This window comes from Spermophilus citellus (assembly GCF_964194105.1).
Source record: "Spermophilus citellus genome assembly, chromosome: 4".
Lineage (NCBI taxonomy): Eukaryota > Metazoa > Chordata > Mammalia > Rodentia > Sciuridae > Spermophilus > Spermophilus citellus.
Window position 1 is genome coordinate 181,830,739 of NC_138185.1, and position 13,126 is coordinate 181,843,864.

Consider the following 13,126-nt stretch of genomic DNA (forward strand, 5'->3'; position numbering starts at 1 on the left):
GAGCTCCATCCCCAGCTGTTTTTTTGGGAGTGGGGGCAGGGACCAAGGATTGAACTCAGGGGCACTCAAACTCTGAGCCACATCCCCAGCCCTATTTGGTATTTTATTTAGAGACAGGGTTTCACTGAGTTGCTTAGTGCCTCGCTGTTGCTGAGGTTGGCTTTGAACTCACAATCCTCCTGCCTCAGCCTCTTGAGCCACTGGGATTACAGGTGAATGCCACCGGCCCAGCCTTAGCTGTTTTTTTGTTTTGTATATTTATTTTTTGGTTGTAGTTGTCAATATCTTTATTTTTATTTATTTATTTAATGTGGTGCTGAGGTAACCCAGGGTCTCACAGGTGGTAGGCTCTACCGCTGAGCCACAACCCCAGTCCCTAAACCTTAGCTATTTTTATTTCTTGTATTTTGAGACAGAATCTTGCTTAGTTAACTGAGGCTGGCTTCAAACTTGTGATTCTTCTGCCTTAGTCTCTGGAATAGCCAGAGGCATGCACCACAACACTTAGATCAAATACATTTTAAAACAATGTTTAAGTGGGAAAACTATTTTCATAATTCATTTCTTTTTTCAAGACATATTCTTGAACTTTCCTCTTCTCTAAATGTGTTTAGTACACATTTAAGGGCCAATATTTGGAACAAAGCAAGAGACTTTGTCTCACTAAGTTGCTAAGGTTGACTTTGAATTTGATCCTCCTGCCTCAGCCTCCCAAGTTGCTGGAATTATAGACATGTGAAGAATTAATACTTAAGTCTTTGATAAGAAGAAAAAAATAAACCTTGCCATGCTATCAAACAATCTGTTAAGGCAAATTGTGTTCAGTAAAACAAAGTTTAGTAAATAGTGTTTTTTTTTTTTTTTGACAGGGAGGGGTGTCAGAGATTGAACTCAGGAGCACTCCACCACTAAGCCACATCCCCAGCACTATTTTGTATTTTATTTAGAGACAGGGTCTCACTGAGTTGCTTAGGCTCTCAAGGTTGCTGAGGCTTGCTTTGATCTTCCTGTCTCAGCCTCCCAAGCCATTGGGATTACAGGTGTGCACCACTGCACCTGGCTTAAATTGTGGTTTTGCTTTCTGTAGTTTGCCCTAATCCCATTATCATGCCACCTATGATTATGTATTTTACAGAATGCTTTTTAATAGTTTCACGTGGTCTTGAATATGCTAAACATACAGTCTACCATTAAGCTATAAACCTAGTCCCTGTGATACTGTTTTTTTTTTGTTTTTTTTTGTTTTTTTTTGGTACCAGGGGTTGAACCCAAGGGCAATTAACCACTGAGCCATATCCCCATCCCTTTTTTATATTTTATTAGTGACAGGGTCACTGAGTTGCTCAAGGCCTTGCTAAATTAGTGAGGCGTATTTGAATTTGATATCCTCCTGCCTCAGCCTCCCAACCACTTGGGATTATAGGTGAGCACCACCATGCCAGGTGAGATAGTTTTTAATTGATATCAGCATTTGACACACTGTTTAGTAAAGGGAAAATGAATTCTGAGCTAGGAATTGGTTGTTCATTTTCATTACTTTTCAAAACAAAGTAGCTATATTTGAAAATGTTTAAAATAAAACTATCACTGAGCATGTAGCACATGCCTGTAATCCCAGATACTCAGAGGAGACTGAAGCAGGAGGATCCCAAGTTTGAGACTCAGCCTCTTAGTGAGATCCTCAGCAACTTAGTGAGAGTCTGTTGCAAAATAAAAAGGACTGGGGAGGTAGCTCAGTGGTAAAGTACCCCTGGATTCAATTATAGTATCAAAAATGTATAATTCTCCAGTAACTTTAAGAAGTTCTCCAGCTTTAGTGCTGTCCAGTAGATCAGTCAACTTTTTGTCTCTTTCAGTGTAATTGCTTTGTATTTCTGTAATAATATTGAAAGAACAGCCTCTATTTAGTATTATGTGATATATTACTTAAAGGAATATCAAGATAAATTTTAAGTTTGGTATATGACTTAGATTGTGTATTGAAATGAAATGGGGAAATTTCCTATAACAGATTTCAAGTAATGTGTTATATTGGTGGAAGTATGGGAGGTTTTTCCTGAACTAAATGAAGTCTCCAGTTAATAAGACCATTGAATGTTTTATGTAAGGAAACAATAATGCTCATTAATGAAATGGTTTGGGAACATATTCTGTAAATATCTGATGTGGGAAATTATTTCAAATGTAGCTTCTGATGAAAATATTTTTCCCTTCCAGGTTTTTCCTCAAAGTTTCAGAACTGTTTGATAAAACTAGAGTAAGTACTAAATTCTGGAGATCTACTGCATAGTGATATATCTGTACTATAATGAACAATATTGTATTGTATACTTAAAAATCTGCTAAAAGGATACATCTTGTGTCATGTATTTTTACCATAATAATTTTTTTCAAAAAGGTAATTAAACCTTTGAGGATCTAAATCTCTGCATATAGTAATATTTAACTTGTTGTAGTTGTGTTTAATTTATTGAGGAAGATGAGTATATTTCAGGATTATGACAGATTTTAATTTTACTGAGAGTTTTTCAGGAAATTGTTTTTGTTAAAGAGTTTTGGTATTTGTATAAAAGAAAACATTCATTAGGAAGACTGAGTTTGGAGCTGTTGCTGGGGCTCAGCGGTAGCACACTTGCCTCGCATGTGTGAGGCATTGGGCTCAATTCTCAACACTGCATGTAGATAAATAAAATAAAAGTCTATAGACAACTTAAAAAAAAGAGAGAGAAGAAGAAGACTGAGTTTATTTTTTATGAAGAACAATCAATCCTTTTCTGGAGCTTTGTAAATTCAGAGGAAGTCTTAGATTCATCTTAACTATATCAAGACTGGATTATGGGCTTGGGCTGTGGCTCAGTGGTGGAGCACTTGCCTCACATGTGTGAGGTAATGGGTGTGATACTTAGCACCACATACAAATAAATAAATAAATATTTTTTAAAAATTTAAAAATTAAGGACTGTGTTGCTTTTGATATTCTGTAACATGCTGGTTTAAAAATTAATAGTGTTATCTCAGCACCACAGAATAAATAGTAAAAACAGTGTTGGGCCTACTGGTGTAGCTCAGTGATGGAGTTGTTACATGCTTAGCATTTATGAAGCTGCAGGTTTGATCAGTAGTCCCCCGCTCCCCACAAAAATGAATAGTATCATGGGTAAGGTGGTGCACATCTGTAATCCTAGCAGCTTGGGAAACTTAGGCAGGAGGATCACAAGTTCAAAGTCAGACTCAGCATGTGGCAAGGCCCTAAGCAACTTAGTAAGACCCTGTCTGAAAATTAAAAATAAAACGTGCTGGGGATGTGGCTCAGTGGTTAAGTGCCCATGGGGTCAATCTCTGGCACCACCAAAAAAAAAAAAAAAAATTGTCAATACAAGGCAAGTATACAACTGTGGTAAAGTTGTACTCCCTGTAGTAATAATTTACTATAATAATTTACTGTTGGGCTGGGGATGTGGCTCAAGCGGTATCGCACTCGCCTGGCATGCATGCGACCTGGGTTCGATCCTCAGCACCACATACCAACAAAGATGTTGTGTCCGCCGAGAACTAAAAAATAAATATTAAAAATTCTCTCTCTCTCTCTCTCTCTCTCTCTCTCTCTCTCTCTCCTCTCTCACTCTCTCTTTAAAAAAAATAAATAATTTACTGTTAGAGTCTAGATATTATTTAACAGTTGATAAAACAGTGGAAATGTTTTTTAGCTGTTTAATGGTATTTAGCTGAGAAGTGGTTGCTAGTCCAGTATAGAAATCTGCCAATTGAGTTATGTATAGTAGGGATAAAAAAAAAAAGAAACTTTCTCACAAAGGACAAATGTGTAGGTGGTGACACCCTCATATCCATAATGCCATTCTTATCCCTTTCATGTTTGTATTACTGAGCATCTTCTAGGAATATATGGTGGTTTTCTGTGCATTTACATAAAAAGCATAAAGACCTATCCCAAAATATAATTGTGTCAAGTATGCTGAGAAATAGACTTCAAGATAGGATTAGATGTACAAGAGATATATTGTGAAGAATAGAAAGGAAGGAGCACAGTAGGCAGAAAGAACCTTCAGACTACAGTACAGTGTGGGAGGCCATCCTCGCATGTGATTTGAGTTACCTCCCTGGCTGGGCGAGAGGCGCTTAGACACAGGTGTCAGAGCTATTCCCCACCCTTCTCCAGGTCCGAGGGCTTGTCTGTGCAGAGGTGTGTCTGGCCACTGCTCCAAAGACCCAGTCACTGCCCCTGATCTTGGGATGCTGCCCCCATTAACCTTCATTGAATGGGATTTTCCCTGGAATTTTTTGTTCCCCAATAAAAGCCCACTCCCTGGCGTGTTCTCTCTCTCTTGCTAGTCTCTTCTGTAAGCCTTGCTACTGCATTAGGTGGCTGGAGGCAGGAGCTAGGAGAAGCCGTCCCATATACATGTGGCCTTTTCCACAAGACTGTTTGTGTTTTACAACCTGGTGTTTAGTTTCTAGAAGTGAGCCATCCCATATAACAGGAATTGAAAGCTACTGGTTTGTTAAAGCTGAGACCTAGAAACGGGCACAGTGCTTACTATTGGTCAGTCTAAGAACCTTGATTTAAGGGGTGGGGGCACGCAGCCTACTTTTCAATGGTAGGAGGGGAGTCATATTTTAAAACACCCATACTATCTACTATTATCAATCTAAATAAATTTTTAGCATACTTTGTAAGAAATTCCTGGGCTGGGTGTGTAACTCAGTGATAGAGCACTTGCTTCACATGAACAGGGCCCTGAGTTTTAATCCCCAGCACTTCAAAAGAAAAAGGATTCCATAAGTTTTGTTTCTCTACAATGTAGTAATTTTTAGAAGCTTCAAGTTTTTTTAACTTTCTATTGCAGTATATTAGATAGTCATATATACATCAGAAGTGTACATATGACTCAGTGAAATTTTACAATTGTTGTCAACACCAAGATCAAGAAATAAAACATTACCAGCTACACAGAATGCCCTGCCCTTCTTCACCTACCTCATAATTCACCACTTTCCTAGTTTCTGACACTAGAGATTTATTTTGTTTCTGTTATATAAATGCTTATGTAGTATGTATTCTTTATGTCTAGTTTTATTTATTCAACATTGATCCCCATGTTGTTGCATACGTGTATTTCCTTTTTTCTGATTGCTGTATAGTATTCCATTAATTTATCTGTTTTACTTTTAGTTGGTAGTCATTTGTATAGTTTGTTTTGGGTTCTGTATGTCGGTGTTATTGATTGTGGTACTGGGCTTGAACCCAGTGGTTCTCTCCCACTGAGCTACATTCCCAACCCTTTTTATTTTGAGATAGGGTCTAAGTTGCTCAGACTGGCCTTGAACTTGTGATCTTCCTGTTTTAGCCTCCAGAGTCCCTGGGATTACAGGTGTGCACCAGTGTGCCCAACAGGGGTTCCTTTTTGGATATTGGAAATTGAAGCCAGAGATGCTTTATCACTGAGCTGCATCCCCAGTTCTTTTTATTAGGCAGTGGATCTCACTAATTGCTGAAGCTGGCCCTGAATTTACAATCCTGCTTCAGCCTCCCAAGTAGCTGGAATTATAAGCAAGCACCGCTGCCCCCAGCGGGTCTGGGATTCTTTACAGATAATACTATTCTTTTTTTTTTTTTTTTTTAAAGAGAGAGTGAGAGAGGAGAGAGAGAATTTTTTTAAATATTTATTTATTTATTTATTTTTAGTTCTCGGCGGACACAACATCTTTGTTGGTATGTGGTGCTGAGGATCGAACCCGGGCCGCACGCATGCCAGGCCAGCGCGCTACCGCTTGAGCCACATCCCCAGCCCCAACAGATAATACTATTAAGACAATTGTATGGGCTAGGGTTTAGCTCAGTGGTAGAACGCTTGCCTAGTATGTGTGAGGCACAGAGTTTGATCCTCAGCATCACATAAAAAATAAATAAAATAAATTTATTGTGTCCATCTACAACCAAAAATATTTTTAAAAAAGACAATTGTATATCTTTGGCAGAACTCCAGTATACATTTCTGTTGATATATATAACTAGGAAGCAAATTGGTGGATCATAGATTATTCATATGAAAAGCTTCAGTAGATACTGCCAATTTGTTTCCCAAAGTGATTGTACCAATTTACACTTCTAGCAGAATGAATGAGAACATTCAGTTTGCTCCACAGCTTGCTGGTGTGCATGTAGGGTTTTTTGTTTGTTTTTAACTTTTGATGATAATTTCATATTTATAGTAAAGTTAAAAAATAGTACAACATATTCTTATACCTTTGTCACCAAGATTCCAAGAAAATTAGCATATTCTATATTGCTTACAGTTCTTTTATCATAAAAAATTCATATTTATTCTGTTTTATGTCCTTTTGTGTACATCTCTCCTTTTTACAGATAAGAATTATTGGATTTAATATGGCCCTTACTGTTATCCATGATTCCTCTTAATGTCACCAAATGCCCAGTGTATAGATTTTTCCCTGTTATCTCATAATTAGCTTTTTTACAGTGTAGTCTGAGTCAGGATCCAAACGAAGACTATTATTGCATTTGATTGACATTTCTCTTATCCTAGGTCTCTCCAGATTCAAAGAGTTCTCATCTTTTTAAGTCTGGCATGGCTACTTCCCATTTCCATCCCAGCTCAATTTACTACATGTTGATGCTTCTTTGGTGTCCTCAAGTACTTTTTATTAATGCTTTGACCAGATTTTCTACTTAAGAAGGTTTGGTTTGAATTATCTAATCTGCCATTGCCAGCCTTTGTTACCTTAAAATCATATGTGCATAGCACTTTCCATTGAAATAAATAGATAAATGAAGCTATTGACATTAACAAGCTATTGATGTTGACACCTGTTGTAGCCAAGAACTGGAATCAGATATAAAATCTTTCTATAAGTTCACTAATGTCATTGATCTGATTTTTCTGTTCATGTTTTGTCAGAGTTGCAAAGAAAAGCAAAAAACTAGAAGGAAGGAAAAAGGAAAGAAAGCTAGATAAAACAGATACTGCAGTTATTTATAACTTTAATTTTTTTCGTAATTATTGAGAATGTTGAGTGATGATTTATTGATTTCATACCCAGTTCCCCCCTTTTTTCAGAAAATAGAAGCAAGAGTATCTGCTGATGAAGACCTCAAACTTTCTGACCTTTTGAAATATTACTTAAGAGAATCTCAAGCGGCTAAGGTAACTTTATTGTTCGTTTCTTTACAGGTTGCTGGACTTAAACTGTTTAAAGGATAGCTTATTTTGGGATATTATATTTTCAAATGTAAATTTTTTTTTCTCCTCTTGGAATTGTAGATCAGGGAATCCCACATAAAAGTTTATAAACTTTTTGGAGCTGGGATTGTGGCTCAGAGGAAGAATGCTTGCCTCACATGCATGAGGTTCGATCCTCAGCACCACATAAAAATAAAATAAAGATATTGTGTCTGTAACTAAAAAATAAATATTTTTTAAAAAGTTTATAAACCTTTGATATAATATGATCTAGAAATTAAAAACCAAAAATTTGGTATAATTCTTTAGGTAAACTCCTGCAAAAACATAATGAAGTTTGTATAGAGTCCTCCATCGAGGATGAAAGCACCATGAAACAAAAACATGCTTAATTTTAGGGCAATTCACATTTCTTGTTAGAAAGCTATGTGCAAAAAACCTCTTAGTAATCAAAAACTTTTTTAAAATATTTTTTTAGTTATAAATGGATCTTTTATTTTATTTATTTATTTATATGCAGTGCTGAGGATCGAACCCAGGGCCTCACAGATGCCAGGCAAGTACTCTACCATTGAGCCACAACTCCAGTCCTCAAAAACATTTTTTTAACATAGATGTCTACAAAGCACTAAAAACTTAAGATATTCTACAGAAATTCCTATCTGATCAGAGGTATTTATTTATTTATTTATTTATGTAGGTACTGGGAATTAAACCCAGGGCCACTTTAACCATTGAGCCAAATCCCCATTCGGGTTTTTTTTTTTTTTTTTTTTTTAATATATTTTATTTAGAGACTGGGTCTCACTAAGTTGCTTAGGGCCTTGCTACGTTGCTGAGGCTGGCTTTGAACTCATAGTCCTCCTGCCTCAGCTTCCAGAGCCACTGGAATTATAGACATGTACCACCATGCCTGGCTGACCTTTTTTTTTTTTTTTTGTACCAGGGATTAAATCCAGGGGCGCTTTAATTACCAAGCCACTTCCTGATCCTTTTTTTTAAAAAAAAATATATATATATATTTTTAGTTGTAGGTGGACACAATACCTTTATTTTATTTTTTTGTGGTGCTGAGGATCGAACCCAGTGCCTCACACTTGCTAGGTGAGTACTCTGCCACTGAGTTGCTATAGCGCCTTGATAAGTTGCTAAGGCTGGCTTTGAACTAGTGATCCTCCTGCCTCACCCTCCTGAGCCTCTGGGATTATAGATGTGTATCACCTCGCCCAGCCTGGCTGACAATTTTTATCAAATAATCAAAAACCTTTTAATTTTTAATTTTGAGTATTTAGACACTTATATATAGGTGTATTGTCCACAGCTGGGTATTGTGGTATATGCATGTAGTTCAAGCATCTTTGGAGGCTGAGGCAGGAGTATCACAAGTTCAAGGTTAGTCTTAGCAATTTAGTAAGACCCTATGTCAAAATAAAAAGGACCAAGGATATGGTCAGTGGTAAAGGGCCTCAGGATTCAATCCCCAGTACCAAAAAATAAAAAGGTATATTGTTTTATTTTACACAAAACAACAAATATGTACTTATTTAATATACATTGTAAACACTTAACCAGAGACTTAATTTAAAACAAAAACAAGTTATTTCACTTCTGGGTGTTTACCCACAAGAAGTGAAGTCATATTTCTATGCATACCTTCACAGCAATTTTATTTGTAATAGTTTTAAATTGGTAACAACACAGATGTCTATACAGACTGTGCTTTTGGCATACTGTGGAATACCACTCAACAATAAAACAGAATGAGCTACAGATAAGATGAAACAATGTGATGAACTTAAAAGTAATTTGGGGCTGGAATGAAGCTCGGTTGTAGAGCACTTGCCTAGCATGCATGAGCCCCAACATGTGGCAAATGAATAAATGACCCCACTTTATTTTTATTTTTATTTTTTTAAATATTTATTTTTTATTTCTCGGGGGACACAACATCTTTGTTTGTATGAACATCTTTGTTTGTATGTGGTGCTGAAGATCGAACCCGGGCCGCACACATGCCAGGCGAGCACGCTACCACTTGAGCCACGTCCCCAGCCCCCCCCCCCCCACTTTATTTTTATTTGTTTTATTTACGGAATGAAAGAGACCAGGCAGGGCTGAGGATGTGGCTCAAACGGTAACGCGCTCGCCTGGCATGCATGGGGCGCTGGGTTCGATCCTCAGCACCACATAAAATAAAGATGTTGTGTCTGCCGAAAACTGAAAAATAAATATTAAAAAAAAGAAAGAGACCAGGCAACAAAGTCTCCCACCCATGTCCCACCCTGGTCGGGGGAATGGGGTTCCCTTCAGTGGAATGGGCTAGCTGAGAAATAAAAGCTAGGAAAAATAGAACGGCAGATGAACCATAGAACAGTGGCTCAAGCGGTAGCGCGCTCGCCTGGCATGCGTGCGGCCCGGGTTCGAACCTCAGCACCACATACAAACAAAGATGTTGTGTCCGCGGAGAACTAAAAAAATAATAAATATTAAAAAAAAAAAAAAAAAGTAGTTTCAAAAGCAGAGGCAGGACTGGCAAGCTGACCAGACAGATCGGGCTCCTGACAAAATGGGGCCTGTGCCTGCTTTATTTATATCCTAGAGACATTGAAGAGATTCTATAAAATGTTCTTTTCCAAAAAAGGTTAAAGGTGGCTGGGGTTGTGGCTCAGTGGTAGAACACTTGCCTCACATGTGTGAGACACTTGGTTCGATTCTCAGCACCACATATAAATAAATGAATAAAATAAAGGTTCATCAACAGCTAGCTTAAAAAAAAAAAAGGTTAAAGGTAGGCTGTTCAGTTCTTAATGGGTTATGCCATCTCTGGTGCTACTATGAGGAACCTTTCTAGCAGAGCAGAGGGGAAGGTCACATGCTTTTGGCTGTCTGTCACTGCAGGAGAGCCACTAGAAGTTCCCAATGCCAGGCCTATCCCTCCTTGGCTTCCATGCCAAGAGAAGGTCCTCATGTATTTCATGGTCCTCATGTATTTCACTGGGTTCGATCCTCAGCACCACAAAAAAATAAAATAAAGGTATTGTGTCTACCTACAACGCCAAAATCTATAGTTTACACTCTTGATTTTGTGTGTTCTTTGGGTTTGGAAAAGGTATAGACATGTACCATTATTATAGTATTATATAGGATAGTTTCAGTGACCTAAAAATGTGCTATGTTCTGTCTGTTCATCTTCTCTATCCCCAGCTTGATATAGTTTTTATTTATTTTATTTTACTGATTTATTTTTATTATTATTGATTGTTTTTTAAGACAGGGTTTGTGTTGCCCAAGCTGGTCTTGAACCCTGGGCTCAATGAGCTTGCTGCCTCAGCCTTCTGAGTAGTTAGAACCATGAGCATGTGCTACCATACCTGGCTAACCACTTATCTTTTATTGTCTTTCATAGTTTTGCTTTTCCTGAGTGTCATGTAATTGGAATCATACAGCATGTGGCCTCTTCAGATTGACTTCTTTCACTTAGTAATAAGCATTTAAATTTCTTCTGTTGTCTTTTCTTGGCTTGATAACTAATTTCTTTTAAAGATATGTAATATTTCCTTATTTGGATATACCATAGCTTATCCATTCATCTACTAAAGACCATGTACGTTGCTTTCAAGTTTTAGCAATTATAAATAAAGCTGCTATAATTACCCATGTGCAGGCTTGTAAAGACATTCATTGGTGTAAGTGAAGAGTGCAATTGCTGGGCTGGGGCTGTGTAGCTCAGTGGCAGAGCGTTTCCTTAGCATGTGTGAGTTTGAGCCTTAGCACCATATAAAAAAATAAATAAAGGCATGCTTGCTGTCCATCTATAAAAATTTTTTTAAGTGAAATTGCTTTGTCATAGAGTAAGACTGTGTTTAATTTTGTAAGAAACCACCAAACTGGGGCTGGGGATGTGGCTCAAGTGGTAGCGCGCTCGCCTGGCGTGCGTGCGGCCCGGGTTCGATCCTCAGCACCACATACCAACAAGGATGTTGTGTCCGCCGAGAACTAAAAAAAATAAATATTAAAAATTCTCTCTCTCTCTCTCTCTCCCCCTCTCTCCTCTCTCACTCTCTTTAAAAAAAAAAAGAAAGAAAGAAACCACCAAACTATCTTCCAAAGTTGGTGTACCATTTGCATTTCTACTAGCAATGTCTGTATCCTTGCCTGCATTGGTGTATATTGTCTGTGTTCTGGATGTTGGCCATTCTAATAGATATATAGTGGTATTTCATTGTCTCCCTCCCTCCTTCCTTTCTTTCTTTCTCTTTCTCTTTTTCACTGAGCATTGAACCCAGGAACACTTTGCCACAGAGCTACATCCCCAGTCCTTTTTATTTTTTATTTTTATTTTGAGACAGGATCTAAGTTGTTGGAGTCTTACTAAGTTGCTGAGGCTGCTCTCGAACTTGCAAACCTCCCTTGGCCAGTCCAGTCACTGGGATTATAAGCATGTACCATTATGCTGACTCTCCTTATATTTTAATTCACATTTCTGTAAAATGATGTGAAACATGTTTTCATATGTTGATCTGTCTTGTGTTTTGTTTTTGGTAAGGTGTCTCTTGCCCATTTTTTTTTAATATTTATTTTTTAGTTATAGGTGGACACAGTGTCTTTATTTTACTTTATGTGGTGCTGAGAATTGAACCCAGTGCCTCACACATGCCAGGCGCATGCTCTACCTTTTTTTAATGTGGTGCTGGGTTTGAACTTAAGGCCTTATACATGTGGGGCAAGCACTCTACCAGTTGAGCTGTATCCCCTTGTCTTCTCATTTTCTAAGCAGCATCTTTTGCAAACAAATTTTTATTTAAAACAAACAAACAAACTTATTTGGGTGCTGGGAATCAAACTCAGGACCTCATTAGTGCTAGGAAAGTGTTCTACCAAACCCCCCAGCCCTTCTAGGAATTTTATAGCCTTGCCTTTTATATTTAGGTTTATGATTCATTTTAGTTAACTTTTGTGAAGGGTGTAAAATCTAAGTATAATTTAAACATTTTTTATTGCATGTGGATTTTTATTTGTTTCAGAACCTCTTATTACTGTGTGGTGGCATACACCTGTATTCCTAGCAATTTGGAGGCTGAGGCAGGAGAGAAGCACAAGTTTAAGGCCAACCTCAGCAACTTAGTGAAACCCTTTCTCACCCCCAAAAAGAGGGCGGTGGACTGGGAATGCATCTCAGTGGTAAAGTGTTTTTGGGTTCAATCCCCAGTACTAAAAAAAAAAAAAAAACCAAACCAGAACTCTTTGAAAAATCTCTTTGTTCTTTGTCTTATCTTTGCTCCTTTGTGAAAAGATCAGTTGACTGTATTTGTGTGGTTCTATTTCTAGGCTGTTTTTGACCATGTTGCTAAAACAGTGTTCCATTGATCTATTTGTCTGTTCTTTCATCATACAAAACCGTCTGTAGTATAGTAAGACTTGAAATTGGGTAATGTTAGTCTTGCAACTTTGTTCTCCTTCCATATTGTGTTGGCTATTGTAGGTTCTTTGCTTCTCTATTTAAACTTTAAAATCAGTTTGTTGATATTTACAAAGTAACTTGCTGGGATTTTGATTGAATTGCATTGAATATGTAAATCAAGTTTGGAAGAATTGCTATCTTGCAAATATTGAGTCTTTCTGTCCATGAATATGGAATATCTATTTATTTAGCTTTTTTCTTTCTCTCTTTCTTTTCTTTTCTTTTTTTTTTTTTCTTTTCTTTCTTTCCAGTTGGGGGTGGGTTACCAGGGATTGAACTCAGGGCCACTCAAATACTGAGCTACATCCCCAGCCCTTTTTTGTGTTTTATTTAGAGATAGGGTCTCACTGAGTTGCTTAGTGCCTCACTTTTGCTGAGGTTGGCTTTGAACTCGAACTCCTCCTGCCTCAGCCTAAGGTACTGGGATTACAGGCATGCACACTGC

The 13,126-nt window shown here is 37.6% G+C and overlaps 1 protein-coding gene across 1 annotated transcript in view; it reads left to right on the plus strand.

Moving 5' to 3' along the window:
- SNX6 (sorting nexin 6) overlaps positions 1–13,126 on the plus strand; it is a gene marked incomplete at its 5' end in the record, with an annotated part of 61,712 nt that overhangs the window by 36,203 nt on the left and 12,383 nt on the right. Inside the window, 2 exon segments of the mRNA XM_081290817.1 lie at positions 2,218–2,257; positions 7,098–7,184. Coding sequence (XP_081146943.1) covers positions 2,218–2,257; positions 7,098–7,184 — 127 coding nt within the window.